Genomic DNA, 16,214 nt, shown 5'->3' with positions numbered 1-16,214 from the left:
CTTCTCTATCTAACTGCTACTCGACCTGATATTCTCTTTAGTGTCTGTCTCTGTGCCAGATTCCAATCAGATCCTAGAGAAACTCACTTAATAGCAGTTAAGAGAATTCTCAAATATCTGAAAGGAACTCCTAACCTGGGCCTGATGTATGAGAAAACATCAGAGTATAGACTTCCGGGTTACTGTGATGCAGATTATGCAGGAGATAGACTAGAACGAAAAAGCACATCTGGAAATTGTCAGCTCATAGGAAACAATCTGATATCCTGGGCCAGCAAGAGACAGTCAACTATCGCTCTATCTACTGCAGAAGCAGAATACATCTCAGCATCACTGTGCACAACTCAGATGCTCTGGATGAAGAATCAGTTAGAAGATCTGCAAATCTTCGAGAGTAACATTCATATCTTCTGTGATAACACTGCTGCCATTTGTCTAAGTAAGAATCCCATTCTACACTCCAGAGCTAAGCACATTGAAATAAAACATCATTTTATCAGAGACTATGTTCAGAAAGGGATAGTAACATTGAAGTTCATTGATACAGATCATCAATGGGCAGATATATTTACTAAGCCTTTAGCTGAAGATAGATTTCTTTTTATCTTAGAAAATCTGAACATTCAAAATTGCCCTGAATAAATTGTGCCTCTGAAGATGTAAAATGAGACTCTGACATAAACAAATGAGCTTCTGTCTCTGACTCTGATACTTCTACCAAGTTAAGAAGATATCTGAGTTAGAAATCTCCAGGAACCAATCCTTTGGTATTCCTGAAGATCAGATACATCAAACCACGTGGAGCACTTAGCGTCTAACCTTGGAACTTCTAGACAGCTGTCCAGAAGAAATTCAAAGGCCAGACGTTTGAGATCTCCTCGAGCAGTGTGCATACTGTTGGGATTAGACATTCATTAATGAGCCATAATCATTTTTCCCCCAAGCGTGCTAACTTGGTTTTTGTGCTAACGCTGTTTTGTGTGTCGTTTTGCATGTGTTTTTGTTTAGGGTATTTAAACACTCCTCTCACACTTCACACACTTTTCACTCTCACTCACTCTCAAACCTATTCTCTGAAGCATTTCTGCAAGCAGTTCATCTTCAACTCATCTTCATCAACAATGGATGCTCAACAACAACAAGTTTTCAACTTTTCTCAACAAATGGAATCAAGCACCACAGCCCAAAGCACAAGCATTCCCACTCCAACAGTTACAGGCGTAACCATTACTCCAGTGTACAAGGAACCCATGTTCTTGATCGTGAGCCTCATATCAACCTGGCAACTCCCTTTGAGGGACTGGAAGTTTTATGTGAATCACTGGTAGACTTCAACAACATGAAAAGGAATGGAGTAGATCTTACTGAAGAACTTCGTCAACAAGGTTGGGAAAACTACTTTCAACGGCTCTATGGCCCTGTTTACCCATACCTCATCAAAGAATTCTAGAGATTTGCTGACGCTGATGACCATTTCATCGTCTCCTACGTGTTGGGGGTCAAGATAGTGATTACTGAAAAGTTAATTGCTTCTTTACTGAACATGGAGAAAACTGGAGGAAGAAGGATCTACGACATCAACCCTAGATCAAAGTACATTGCTCAAGTAATCAATCCCACCATCTTCAAACCTAACACTGAAGGCAATCCATCAAAGAACAAAGAACTTCATCAGAACCTCAGAGTATGGCTCAAGATCATTCTGGGAACCATTCATCACCGCCCAGCATCAAACTCCTCTGACTACATCAATACAGATCAGAAGTGCATTCTGTATTGCATTCACAAGGGTTTGAAGCTCTGCCTCCCAACACTACTCTTCAAGTATCTCAGAGACTCTGTACGGGAGACCAGAAACAACATGAAACCCAGAACCTACATCCCTCTGGGAAGACTTCTGTCTGATGTTCTGATCGAAAATGGGCTTGTAGATCATCTGGAGAAGAACAAACTTATGGAAGATCTGGCGATAGATAGTGGAAGGCCTCTGAACACCAGAAATCTGAAGAGTATGGGAATTCTGAAGAAGATTCAATTCAGACCCACGTTGGACACCTCTTGGGACGCCTTGAAAGATTAGAGGAAGCTGCCACATGGTCTTGCAAGGTTCTACAAGAATGAACCCAGAGAAGCAATCCTTCACTATATGCTGCGTCTAAAGGATGAAAAAGTAGACATCTCTGACTTCAGACTAGACGATATGCTAAATTCAGAATCAGACTTCGTCAAGTTCAAAAGAGGTCCCTCTGAAAAGAAGTCTTCAAAGGCAAAGAAAGCAAGGCTAGGAGAAACTTCTGAAACAAGATCTCCAGCGCCTCTGCAAGTAACTACTGGTAAGTCTGCTCCCTCTATTCCCTCTGAACCTCTTGTGGCCTCCTCTAATCCTCTCCCAGCACCTATCTACACCACCTCTGAAACCCCACCTTCTACAACCAGAACCTCACAACCTCTACCCAAATTTAATCTCGCCCATACATCCCTACCTTTATCTGAAGCTGAAGAAATGAATCAAACCACTTCCTCCTCTTCAGTCCCAGAATCACCCCCTTACCTTATCCTCTCCTCTGACCCAGAACCTTCTGACCCCGCTTCTCCCACTTTAGCCCACCTTTATTCTCTAAACTAAAACTCACAACAACCACAACAACCTCCACCTGAACCTGAAGTCACTTCACCACCCCCAGAACAAACAACCAACAACCCTTCTGAACCTCTAACATTAAACCTAAGCCCTCCAACCTCTCCACCTCAAACCTCTGAACCTGATAATTCCCTGCCTACCCTAGAGGAAGCCATAATGTTGTTCGCAGGGGCTTCAGTATAGAAGGTCAAGTCTCTGACCATTAACTCTGGCATCAGTGATGATCTTGACTCTGTAAGGACACACTGGAACAGGATCATTGGCTGGATGACCTCTGAGGCCTTCAAACTGAAGCACATCTCTGAGCAAGTCAGAAACGACTTCATCAAAGATGCTGAGGCAAGACTACAGGAGAGACTTGCCAGAGAAGCTGAAGAAGAAGCCAGGAGGCAAGAAGAAGAAAGAGCTAGACAAGCAGAAATCCAAAGGGCCAAGGAAGCTGAGGCTAAATCTCTAGCTGATGCTGCTGCTGCTGAAGCTGAAGCAAAGGCAGCTGCAGAAGCTGAAGCCAGAGCTGCTGAAGAACATAGTGCGCTGACTCAGGGGGAGTCCTCTTCTGTCATTCCCATGGTTCTCAAGACACTTGAAGAACTTCAGAAAGACCAGAAGGAACTCAGAGCCAGAATGGACAAACAGGACACCGTCAACGACAACATTCAGAACATGCTGGCTCAACTGCTTCAGAGAATGCCTCCGCCTCCCAACCCTTAGGCACTTAAGTTTTTTTGTTTGTTGCCTTGTTTTCCTTGCTCTGATGTTTGCTTGTTTGCTTTCTTGCCATTGTCTCTGATGCTCTATTATCTGAATATAATATCTTTTTGATTATTTTGTTTAAGTCTTTTTGATTCTGACAAAAAGGGGGAGAAATCAATATAGCTCTGATGAAAATTGCCTAATACCCTAAGCACTCTGCAACATGCTTTTATTAAAAATAAATTCATCTAACATTGGACTTAAGAAATTGCAGATAGTATCGAAACTTCATTGCTTGGAAGCTCTGGTAAGAACTTCTGAACTCCCTAGCTCATCTCAGGGGGAGCTCCTGATCTGATATTTCCTGTTTCATCTGCTATTTAAGTTTGTTTTGTCATCATCAAAAAGGGGGGGATTGTAAGAACAAAAATTGTTCTACAACAGATTCCATGATTTTGATGATAACAAAGGATGAAACCAAAAATGGCACCCTAACGAAAAGTTTCTAAGTGTGCAGGGTTCTAAGGAAAGAAGGAAGAGATCTGATGACGTCACCAGATACAGAATCATATCAGATACAAATTATCAGATGATCAGAAGCATCTGAAGTAGAAACACGCTCAAGAAGTTCTAACTCTGAGCAAAACAGCAGAATATCAGAAGCATCTGAAGAAGAAGTGCACTATAGAAGTTCTGACTCTGAACAACGGTATATCATTCCAGAAGCTCTCAGCGTCATCTGAAGACATCATCAGAACTCCTTAAGATAAACATCAAAAGCTCCGAATCAACACAGCAAGATTCCAAGATTCCTAGAGTCACGCAGACTTTGATAATGGATTTCCTAATACAGAAAAGAGTAACGTTAACTTCAAACTCAAATGGAAAGGAACTATATTTGGAAAGAAGTTATTCGGGGAGACAAAGTTGTTTTGGCAAGAAACAACAGAAGTTATGGCATTAATTCCTATTCAAGATAAATTATCTGCCATCAATTTCAACGGTCCTTTCACTTATATATAAAGGACAACAATCAACATTGAGAGGCGCGCAAGCATACACTGAAACATTCTCTCTCTCTCTCTCTCAATCTTTCACAAAGCTTTTGCTTAGAACGTGAAACACTCTTTTATTCTTACTGTTGTAACATTTGCTTATCTTAGAAGCACTCTATATTACATAGTCTTTTTATCTAGTGTTTGATTTCCTCAAGTGACTCTGCGCAGTCTGTATACTTGAGAGGACTAAGAGATCTTTCTCTTAGACGTTGGTTGTAAACAATCTTTCAAGATTAGTGGATTAAGTCCTTGTTGAAGGCGAAATCACCTTGGTCGGGTGGACTGGAGTAGCTTTGTGTTATAAGCGAACCAGTATAAATTCCTTGTGTGGTCTTTATTTTGAAAAAGCACTTATTTTCCAAAACAATTCAAACCCCCCTTTCTTGTTTTTCTCACCTTCAGTGGAGTGTTTGCTACTTGATTTGTAACACATTGAGGAAGAGGCGTATGAGGTTGCTTGATTGATACTTGAGCGCTAGTGACAGCGGCATAGCGAGTAACTTTAAATCCAACAGTTGTCGAAAAGTATGAAAGTCAGGAATTTGGAAATTCAGGGAATCATAGTTGATACACAACTTGATCAGATCAAACATGGTGGATCTTCGTGTTCGATTTTGAGAACTCTTGATTTGATAAACTGAAAAGGTTTAGAATCAATGAATCAACGAGAAAACATGCAATTGTGGAAAACACGAGAATCAGAAAATGATTCCCACATACGTCTCCATTGTTCTATTGCAGAACCAAAAATGAATGGTGAATAGGTGGTTTGTGGAGGATCGTATTAGATTTGAGCTTCAGATGTGATGGAGAGGGAGAGGACCTGCAAGGTTAACACTCCAACACTCAAGTGATTATGTGAAGGAGAAGATTGAATGGAAATTTAATTTGAAAGTGTGTACCTGGAGTATTTGTTCTTGTTCTTTGTATAGTGGGACAATTATTATAACTCACTATTTGTTAGGCGTGAAATACAGAGAACCGTTGGATGTATCTAAGACTTAAATCACATGTACTTGTTTGTAGGCTAGCTCTCATGCACCGAGAAGGTTTTAGACAAATAACAACTCCTTCTAAGTGGTCAATTGGGCACCTTTATGGTTGGTCTTAAACAAGCTTTTTTGGAAAGTTAAAGTCAAAATAGGCATGGTCATTTAAAATTGCTAAAAGATTTTCACACGGAAGAGTTATATAAACGCCTTGTTTTTCCAACCATTGGAGAAACGCCTCATGTTTTCCATAAATTCCATGTCGTTTCTTGAATGGTCGAGGAAGGGCTCTATGAAAAATCCTTGCATTTTTTCTAAAGTTTGTTTTTCTTTCATTTATTATTGTTTTTTTCCAGTTATTTATTATATATTTTTTCAATCTTCTCATTTTTCCTCGTCCTCTTATTTTTCCCGAGGCCTTTGAAGTAAGGTTTGAAATATTGTCCATGTGAAGTCTCATGAGAAGTTAGTTGATCTACTCCAAAAGCTCTATTTCGTCCCTTGTTTCAAGCTCTTATAAGTAAGTTGACAAGTTAACAACCACTTCACTTACTTAACTACATATACATTGGGGACATCTCTTTGTATTTTTTATCTTTCATTTTATAAAGTAATGTACAACAATTGTAATATCCCATTTTCTCTCAATTCTCCATAGATTCAAGAATAGAAGATGAAATGGGCTATGTAGATGAATGAATTTGATCATTTTTATACCCTTTAGTCCATTATCATTTGATCAAGTTGTAATGTTTGTACAATAAAAATGACAACAAATTATAAGTTATAACTACAATATATGCTTAATATGAAAAAAAAACAAGATTTGTTAACATATGAAGAAAGTATACATATCAAAATGAGTAGGGGCATACATCATAGACTATTATTCCTAAAACACATCTATTACATAACATAACATGCCCCCAAAAGAACATAACATTATTTATCATTATCTAATATCTTCATATACGAGGGAGTATACTTGTATTGTGTAACGATATGCGAGATTATTATACTCACATTCAATGAAGGATCCTTGCTAATGACATAAAAAATTTCATCGTGTATTAATTAAGAGTTGAGTTTGCGATATTTTAGCATGAATTAGACTGAAAGAAGTTTGAAAAACACGATCTTATCTTTTTGGCCCGACCCGCCGAACCTATGTTTTTTATGGGTCAGCCTGGGCCAACCAAACGGGCTTTGGACTGCTCCATTAAAAATTATTTTATAATTATTTGAAAAAAATATAAGATTTTGTAAAACTATAATTACATAAGTATTTTTCAAATGAAAAAGAAAAGGTAATTAATTTTATAAAATAATTTTATAAAAATTTGAGGAAAAAAATCAAGATTTAGCAAAGCTATTATTATATAAGTGTATTTTCAAGTGAAAAAGAAAAGGTAAAGAGGATGAAGATATATTTTCAATATGATGTGATCAAAGATATGGTGTGAGATGAAGAGAAAGATTGATAAGTATTAAAGATAATATTCTTTTGCTATTTATTTTTACATAGATTTTTTTTATGTCTAGCGATTATAGGAGTAGAGATTCTTCCCCTTTAGTTACAACAGAAAAGTTCTCCAGTTCAGATTCTCATCATTCAGTTAATGATCAATCAAGTCCCATTGTTATACATGTGTCTAATGATTCAGATTCAGAGACGTTTTTTAGTGATTCTCTTGATATATAAACTTCCTCTAATGATTCTTCTTCTAATGCTATTCTTTTTGACGAAGACATAAGAGGTGATCGTGTAGTCAGATTTGCGCCTGTACCATATGTAATTATAGGAGATTTGGCCTCCCTTGCTTTGATTACCCCAGAGATGGAGGTCGCTGCTTTGAATAGGAAAGAATCCCGTAATTTCATCAAAACTTACCATGCTCTTTATTGTCGGGATCTAGGTGATGGTAAGGTTAAGGATTATATAGCGCATGGAGCTCTTCCAGATGGTGTCAGTTGACTATTCTCTTTCTCATTTTCCTCCCTCCCCATATTCAAACAAGCAACCTCTTTTTATCAACCCCTAAATAGAATTCTTCATCTGTTTTCAATCATCAGTGTTGTGGTCGTGGACCTTGTGGAAGTATAAGTACTTTGTCTTACCCGTCTGAGATGATTCTCTGATTGGAAATGAGGATCTAGTTTCGTCCTTTTAGAACTCTATGTTAGCACACTCTTGATAAATCTTATCTCGTAATGCATTCAATGGTGTGTACTTATTGTACCGACCATCCATTCCACAGTCAGATTTATCTTTCTACCAGTGAGAATCCTTCCATATCAAGTGGCTAGAATTCGCGTTGGCAGCGACCAGGTTGACAAATCAGGTGTTCAGCTTTTCCTCATGGTTGATGAAAGATTGAGCCATTTTCAATAGTTATTGCATGGTATGAGCCATTCTTCTCCCCAACTTGTATCTGAAGGGGTTATGCATAGGAAGTTGTTCTCGAATATCCAACGCTTTAGACCTCCCGCAACTCTTTCTACTTTAACGAGCACTTGTGCGAATCAATGGATGTAAGAATGTAGGATTTCATTCTTTCCTTGAGTGATCCTATTCAAGGTGGATACATTCATTAGTTACCTTTTATGGACAATAAAGTGAGTGGTGAATCTCTCGCAGAAGTTCGTTCATGACTCAATGCTCCCGTCCGGTAGAGCATTGAACCATAGCCTGATCGGCCCTATCAAGGTTAGCGCAAACAATTTATACTTGAAGGCTTCATCAACATGGAAGTAATTCAATCATTCATTGACGAGTTACACGTGCTCATCCTGGTCCCCTTCTCGTTGTACTCGTTTGGCTTAAGAGACTTCTCTATTGATTTCAATATTTGGATATCCAAAATGCAGGCACACAGAGGTTGCTTCTGCAAATTCTTTGGCCGTTTCTTTTCTATATGGTCCCATGGAAGAGCATGGCTGCCTCGATCTACCATGAGGGATTTGAGGTGGACTCTGACGTTTCTGGTTCCTTTGGTGATTCAACGATTTTAGAGCTTCATGCCTTCTGGATGCGGTAAGCTTAGGGGTGACAACTTAATTTATCTTTGACATAACCTATTGAGCAACATTTCCTCATCGAGACGCGTTGTGCAGGCTTTCTTTGAGAAGAAGCAATCTTTCCTCTATCGCCTATGAATTGTGTTGTCAAACAATGTTGTACATGTTATTTAGTAGTTCATTGGTGCCTTGTATCCCGAGGTTGCCTCGCAATAGTTGGAAACCAAGCAAGGCTTTTGGTTATGAATCTCGTAGTGGTATTGGAGGTCTGATCGGAGGATCTGGAACAAATTCAGTTATCTGAAGTGCTTGGAGAAGATCTTGATGTAGTAGAGTGTTTGCTACTTGATTTGTAACGCATTGAGGATGAGGCGTATGAGGTTGCTTGATTGATACTTGAGCGCCAGTGACAGCGGCAGAGTGAGTAACTCTAAATCCAATAGTTGTTGAAAAGTATGGAAGTCAGGAATTTGGAAATTTAGGGAATCATAGTTGATACACAACTTGATCAAATCAAACATGGTGGATCTTCGTGTTAGATTTTGAGAACTCTTGATTTGATAAACTAAAAAGGTTTCGAATCAATGAATCGACGAGAAAACATGCAATTGTGGAAAACACGAGAATCAGAAAATGATTCCCACATACATCTCCACTGTTCTATTGCAGAACCAAAAATGAATGGTGAATAGGTGGTTTGTGGAGGATCATATTAGATTTGAGCTTCAGATGTGATGGAGAGGGGGTGGACCTGCAAGATTAACACTCCAACACTCAAGTGATTATGTGAAGGAGAAGATTGAATGGAAAATTAATTTGAAAGTGTGTACCTGGAGTATTCGTTCTTGTTCTTTGTATAGTGGGACAATTATTATAACTCACTATTTGCTAGGCATGAAATACGGAGAACCGTTGGATGTATCTGAGACTTAAATCACATGTACTTGTTTGTAGGCTAGCTCTCATACACTGAGAAGGTTTTAGAGAAATAGAAACTCCTTCTAAGTGGTCAATTAGGCACCATTATGGTTGGTCTTAAACAAGGATGCTTTTTTAGAAAGTTAAAGTCAAAATAGGCATGGTCATTTAAAATTGCTAAAAGATTTTCACACGGAAGAGTTATATAAACGCCTTGCTTTTCCAACCATTGGAGAAACGTCTCACGTTTTCCATAAATTCCATGTCGTTTTTTGAATGGTCGAGGAAGGGCTCTATGAAAAATCCTTGCATTTTTTCTAAAGTTTATTTTTCTTTCATTTATTATTGTTTTTTTTTCCAGTTATTTATTATATATTTTTTCAATCTTCTCATTTTTCCTCGTCTTCTTATTTTTCTCGAGGCCTTTGAAGTAAGGTTTGAAACATTGTCCATGTGAAGTCTCATGAGAAGTTAGTTGATCTACTCCAAAAGCTCTATTTCGTCCCTTGTTTCAAGCTCTTATAAGTAAGTTGACAAGTTAACAACTACTTCACTTACTTAGCTACATATACATTGGGGACATCTCTTTGTATTTTTTATCTTTCATTTTATAAAGTAATGTACAACAATTGTAATATCCCATTTTCTCTCAATTCTCCATAGATTCAAGAATAGAAGATGAAATGGGCTATGTAGATGAATGAATTTGATCATTTTTATACCCTTTAGTCCATTATCATTTGATCAAGTTGTAATGTTTGTACAATAAAAATGACAACAAATTATAAGTTATAACTACAATATATGCTTAATATGAAAAAAAAACAAGATTTGTTAACATATGAAGAAAGTATACATATCAAAATGAGTAGGGGCATACATCATAGACTATTATTCCTAAAACACATCTATTACATAACATAACATGCCCCCCAAAAGAACATAACATTATTTATCATTATCTAATATCTTTTCACAAACAAATTAATCAAAGAATGAAACACATGATAGCACCTTTGCAGGGCAATCCTCCCAAATGATACAGCCACAAGAACCACCCAATCAAAACGTGGGTCCGACCAACACCATACCGAAAGATACCATACAAAGATGCAACCTTGTTGAATTATCAGCCTACTACACCTCTTCTGTCACATCAGCAGGATCTTGTTGTTCTTCCTTTGTTTCTGCATCGGATGCTGCTTCTGAATTATCGCCAGATTTCTCTTCTGCAGCCTGTTGCAACGCTTCTTCGCTTTTCTTCAATGAAGCTTGTTTGGAGAGATAACTATAGCTACCTTTAGCCTTAAACAGTTGAGAAAAGTGCGGCTTGCAGTATATGTATCCGTCAAGAGCAGCATACGATGAAGGGCTCAGAAAACATCCTGCATGTGTACACCTAAAGCATGATTTGTGGTAAAACTCACCTTCCACTGTCAACTGTCATAAACAAAATTCCATAAATTATGATCAGCAAAAATGTCTCATTAAAAACATTATCACACATTCACAATTCATTTTTTAAAAGCATGTATAGTGTCCGACATGTGTCTGTGTCGTCTGACATAACATTTATGAGTGTCAGTATCATGTCTGATGTATAACGTACACGTGCTTTATAGGAGTTTAACCCAAATATCTTTACCTTTTCCAATGGATATACAGTTTTCTTGCATGATGAACATTTTTCTTGAGTCCCTGAGAAGAAAGCAGAAAGTTTGCTTGGGGCCCTAGGCTGTAAATCAAATAAAAAATGATAATGTGAACATAAGACATATAGATGAACAATATTGAAACAAAGAAAATGATAAATAGAATACACACCAATTCGCTGGGCTTTCCTGCGGTTGAAAATCACGAAACAGTTAAAATCAATTGATTATTTAGCATAAACACAATAAATAACAAACTAGTATAGCTATAATTTTATAGAAAATTACATAAAAATTGATCTTATTATATACCTGACGGGGATTTCTTGAGTGCAGAATCCTTTAAAAGCTGCTCAGCATGAGTCTTGCAATACAAAATTCCTTCATTTGATGTATAGCTGCTCATCTGCAAATATATATAACTATAAAATTACATTTGAATCGAACGTAACATAACATAAATCTTCGTTACAAAACTGATTTGTAAGACGAACGATTCCATTTTTTATATACATACCGCAAGAAGGCCATTGCATTGATGACATCTGAAGCAGTTTTTGTGATAAACATTACCATCAGCAGATAATGTATCAACCAAATGAACAGTTTTATCGCAAGTCTTGCATTTCTGTTGGGTTCCGCTGAAAGACATGGTTAATTATTTAATTTAGTTTAGTTTAATTTAATCTCTCCTCTCTCTCGTACTAGCTACAATTATTGTAAGTTTCTGTGAGAATAATTGAAAGCTAGCTAGCACGCAAAATGGTGAGAGGATAACGTAAAATAACAAAGAGATTGAGTTATATATATATGGTTTGTTTCATCTTGGAAGTTTAAGAAATGGGTGGAGAATATGCAGCTATAGTTTCGCAAGTGTTTTTTGCCTTTGGATTTTGCATGGACAAAACACCATTAACTAACTCTTTGACCAGGTCTTTTAATCACATTCATGAGTTAATTTAGTTTAATTCATTTGATGATTTGTGAATATGCTATACATATCTATTTTAGGGGAATTATTTTGTTTCTAAACTTGCTTTCAATTGTTCTTAACAAAAATATTATCAAGTTTTTTATTAAAAAATAAAATATTCCTAACAAGAGTGAGCAAAGTGTAGCACAAAAAAACATCTAACATTACCGTGATGAAATATTCTCCATAAGTGTGAAATTTGGTTCAACTGAGACAAAATAACTAGAGGTCTTATTTAACTATCGTTAAAGAGTAACAAATATATTATGGATTCTATTTAGTCACAATTTAACGTGACAAATTTGAAATTCTGAAGTATAGACCGTCTTGCTTACCCTGAACGACACTGCTAATATTATCGCATATAAATCAACAAAATTGAGTGTGATATAAAATATGTTGATATAGTGCCGTATGATAGTAAGGAACAAGATTTTCGACCGCTACAACAAAGTATTATAAGAGACCCAGACCGTATGATCTTAAATCGATCGGTCAAGATCATTTTCTTGTGTACAATTTAGATTGATATCTTAAATCTTATCATCCAATCTAAAATCAACAGTTATGATTAATCATAGTATGAAACTGATCCATGATAATAAGGATATATAAATCACAAAAATTAAAATAAAAAAAATAGTTATAAACTTCATTACAACATGAGTAGTATATGTGATCCACTTGAATCTTTTAGAACAAGGGGCTTCTATGGGGGCTTCCCTTTCTTCTCCTTTTTCTTTTGGATGGTTCAGAAGTTATCTCCTGCGGGGGACGACGAAGAGGAAGAGGATGAGGAGGACTCTCCATAGAAGGTTCCGAAGAAGACTCAATTATTATTATGCTAGCAGGATCCTCAGGTTCAGGCTTTTTCGAAAGGGCTTCATTCTTATGAAAGTTCATATAAGAAAATCAAACACATTAAATACATATATTGGGGATGGAATAAATTTGAGGACAATAGTATATAGTTTATACCTTGCAAGAAATGCTGCAATAGCTATATAAATGAGGGTCATTCAACTTTTTGTTGCAAGCTTTGCATGATTCTTCAACATTTGATGATGGCTCATTGAGTTGGAGAGGATTCAAAGAAATAACCACTCGCCTGTTGCATTTGTATGTCTACAACCAAATAAACAAATCAAGGGACATAGTAAAAAATAGATTCAAAATGATCTCCATACAAATATTCTCCAACTAATATATGGTTTAATAGAACCTCTTAAAAATTTCACGACTCAACTAAAGTTAACTTCAACTTCTTATACAAGGCCTCTCAAAAATTTGAAACGACTCTGAGCATAACCTTTGAGACGCACACCAGGACATTACATAGACACAAATACTCAAACATAACAATGTAGAAAAATAGGACACTAATACCATTGTATCTGTGATAGTATTTGAGTTTCATTTATTCATCTTTTAATAAAAAAGTTGAAAATATTTTTATCAAAACTAATGTTTTTAATTCTTGAATGATAAGATTGCTTCAATACATATTTTACTCTTTTAAATGTGTGAAATTTATAAAAAAAATATATAAGGTATCTTGAAGCAAATAATTTTTTTCCCTGAAAATATTTGTCTTAATTATCTTACACTTATTGTATGATTGTCATACAAATGTTAAACATCAATTCAAAGAGTGTCGAAACAAAGAAAAAATTACTTTTTAAAGACACTTATCAAACTTTAACAACATGTGTTTGACTTTTCTGTCATATGTGTCATACAAGTGTCAGACACTTTGACACGCCTACTCCTAGAGATAGGGATGACAAACAAGCATCTCCACCTTGTGCAGGTAAGCTTTGCAAAAACCAACAAAAAAAAGGGATGTGACAAATATTGGATAGAGCGTGAGCTTAAAACTTGACCCACCCTGCAAAAAAAAATTAGAATAGGGCGGATCCGCAGACATTGGACATTTGAAGTATAAAAATTTGCAAATATTTATGTTAATACTCGCGTCTAAAAAAACATGAAAAAACAGAGTGAGATGAAACTATCATATTAGAGAGTGCGAGACTAAAATTGTGATTCATTCTAAAAAAATGCAGGCAAAACAGGTGTTCAGTGAACCAGGCCCGTTTTACCACCCCTCTACCCATGCTTCATAGTAGGGGTGACAAACGGGCATGCCCTCCCCGCAAAAGAACGGGGCGAGGCGGGGCGGTCATAGTTGAGGATGTGAGCCTAAAACTTAGACCCGCCCCGCAAAAAAATGAGGGCGGGGCGGGAAAAGCCCGCAGACACTGCACTATTTAAGCCTAAAAACGCAAAAATTTATGTAAATACACGTGCCCGCAAAAGCCCGCGAAAAAAACGGAGCGGGGCGGGGCGGACACATTTGAGGATGAGGGTCTAAATCCTTGACCCACCCTGCACAAAAGTGCGGGCAAAACGGGCATGCCCAGCGGGCCGAGCCCGTTTTGCCACCCCTACTTCATAGTTGATAGTGTTTTGTAAAAATATTTAAGGCATAAATTTAAAGTCAAACTATAAATCATACCTGAATTTGGGAACAATCGAAGTACTTTTCCATTGCACCCAGGGAGACAACATCCTTGTAAGCATGTCTAGATACTTTAAGCATCTTATGATGGCGATGAAGACCAAAAGATACACAAAATTGACAGCATAACTTATTGCAATAAATACAATACTTATTTAACTCATTTTTACGAGTTTGATGAAGAGAACATGAGTCAAAGAAATTTCCCTCAAGAAAATCCTCAATCCACACTGGCTTTTTAACATTACTTTGGGTCACATGCTGATCCTACAAATTAAACCATGTCATTAAGTTTATAATGAAATCTACAGAAAATTGAAAATATAAATGTTCATCTTTCTTCAATTAATATCATCTCATATGATCTTGAATTATATAAATGCCAAAATTCTAAGTGATTTTCTACTATTTTGAAAATAAATTATGTGATTCTGTAGCTTAGTTTAATCATGCTTTAAAATGCATGAATTGGAATGATAAATTATTGCAATAATAAGACTAGTGTGATTAAAAGCTTTAAGGGTTTCCGAGGTAAATATGGTAGCAACCAACACATCAAATATTCCATGTAAATATATTGAGATCAATAATGCATAAAAAAACATAGAAGATAAAGATGCGTAATTGCAAAGTTATTTCGATTTATGTTCGAGTATTTCATATTCAAATGAAACGCTATATATTGTAACCCAAATTAAAGAGCTTATATCGATCTCCGAAGAACAACTTTTCTAAACGCAAATAATTAGATTTCATTTTTTTTTTGAAATTGAAATGAAACGAGAATATATAACTAAGAGATCGATCGAGTTAGTTGAATATTGCACTATTTAGCATACAAGGAAGTACATAGTCAAGAAAACTAAGATCACATACCATGTTGATTTTTGTAGAAGAAGAAGCAACCTTCGATATTCTTGTGCCTATTAAAATTGAAAGCAGATATAAAATTAGAGAACGAAAAAATATTTAATGAAAAATTCAGATTCAATCGCAGTTGAATGTGATTCTAAGCATAAAAGTAGACGAAAGGGGGAGAAAGAGTTACCCTAGGCAGCCGTTTTGATACGAATCTCACTTTCTGATATGAACAAGTTCATATATCAGATGTAAAAAAAGAAAATAAATTTTGGTAAAGACTTATTTTATAGTCTTAATATCTAAAAACAAATATCATTAGTTGAGTTTTGAAACAAGTCTTTCTTTTTATCATGAAAAAGTTTATATAATTGATAAAAAAAAAGGAATATGAATATATTGAACACTAAATGGATGAGGTTGAAGTTTTCTTCTTGACTTCCTTTTCATATTGACTAACTAGTCTCAATGTAAAAAAAACCAAATGTCATTAGAATAAGAAATTAGTTTCATCCTTATGTTCATATTTACTATTCCTCCATTGAAGATATGCTATAAAATCTAGAAAAAGTCAATGTACAAAAAAAACTTGAGGCAAATACTCCAAGATCATAAAAAAGATATTACAACTCTATCTTAGTCAATTAAGAAAGTGAGTTTTTTAATTAGTTAGCACATATTTATATGTTAAAGGTGTAATATAAAAGATTGAAAGATTCTTAATTGTAACCAGCTTTTGATCAATTTAGATCATTTTGATAAATCAAGATAACAAAAGGGACATTGCTCTCTTTATACTCTTTCCATTATTTCTACATGATTTCAACTTTTCCTATCATGTTCATGTAGGTTCAATATGGTGTCATAAGATTTTTAATATACTCTTGCATTTT

The 16,214-nt window shown here is 36.0% G+C and overlaps 2 protein-coding genes across 2 annotated transcripts; both read right to left on the bottom strand.

Moving 5' to 3' along the window:
- Positions 1–10,198: 10,198 nt before the first annotated feature.
- On the bottom strand, positions 10,199–11,727 carry LOC127103019 (LIM domain-containing protein WLIM2b). Its single transcript, XM_051040319.1, has 5 exons — positions 11,487–11,727; positions 11,282–11,375; positions 11,142–11,158; positions 10,963–11,052; positions 10,199–10,757 (listed from the first exon to the last, which is right to left on the bottom strand). Exons 1-5 carry the CDS (start codon positions 11,619–11,621, stop codon positions 10,455–10,457), a joined length of 639 nt encoding a protein of 212 aa, XP_050896276.1. The 5' UTR covers positions 11,622–11,727; the 3' UTR covers positions 10,199–10,454.
- A 695-nt stretch (positions 11,728–12,422) lies between these two features.
- On the bottom strand, positions 12,423–15,648 carry LOC127105864 (uncharacterized protein At3g50808). The gene is made up of 5 exons (XM_051043077.1): positions 15,512–15,648; positions 15,340–15,386; positions 14,461–14,730; positions 12,921–13,067; positions 12,423–12,830 (listed from the first exon to the last, which is right to left on the bottom strand). Exons 2-5 carry the CDS (start codon positions 15,340–15,342, stop codon positions 12,636–12,638), a joined length of 615 nt encoding a protein of 204 aa, XP_050899034.1. The 5' UTR covers positions 15,343–15,386; positions 15,512–15,648; the 3' UTR covers positions 12,423–12,635.
- Between the last annotated feature and the right edge of the window lie 566 nt (positions 15,649–16,214).

Source organism: Lathyrus oleraceus, chromosome 7 (assembly GCF_024323335.1).
Source record: "Lathyrus oleraceus cultivar Zhongwan6 chromosome 7, CAAS_Psat_ZW6_1.0, whole genome shotgun sequence".
NCBI classification, from domain to species: Eukaryota; Viridiplantae; Streptophyta; class Magnoliopsida; order Fabales; family Fabaceae; genus Lathyrus; species Lathyrus oleraceus.
This window is presented reverse-complemented; position numbering and strand designations above follow the sequence as displayed.

Coding starts and splice junctions, on each gene's coding strand:
- LOC127103019 (XM_051040319.1), bottom strand. CDS start 11,621: ATGTCTTTCAGCGGAACCCAACAGAAATGCAAGACTTGCGATAAAACT. Junction 11,376..11,486: donor AATGCAATGGCCTTCTTGCG/GTATGTATATAA, acceptor ATATATTTGCAG/ATGAGCAGCTATACATCAAA. Junction 10,758..10,962: donor CTGTATATCCATTGGAAAAG/GTAAAGATATTT, acceptor TGTTTATGACAG/TTGACAGTGGAAGGTGAGTT.
- LOC127105864 (XM_051043077.1), bottom strand. Junction 13,068..14,460: donor TCGATTGTTCCCAAATTCAG/GTATGATTTATA, acceptor ATTTGGTTGTAG/ACATACAAATGCAACAGGCG. Junction 12,831..12,920: donor ATTGCAGCATTTCTTGCAAG/GTATAAACTATA, acceptor AACTTTCATAAG/AATGAAGCCCTTTCGAAAAA.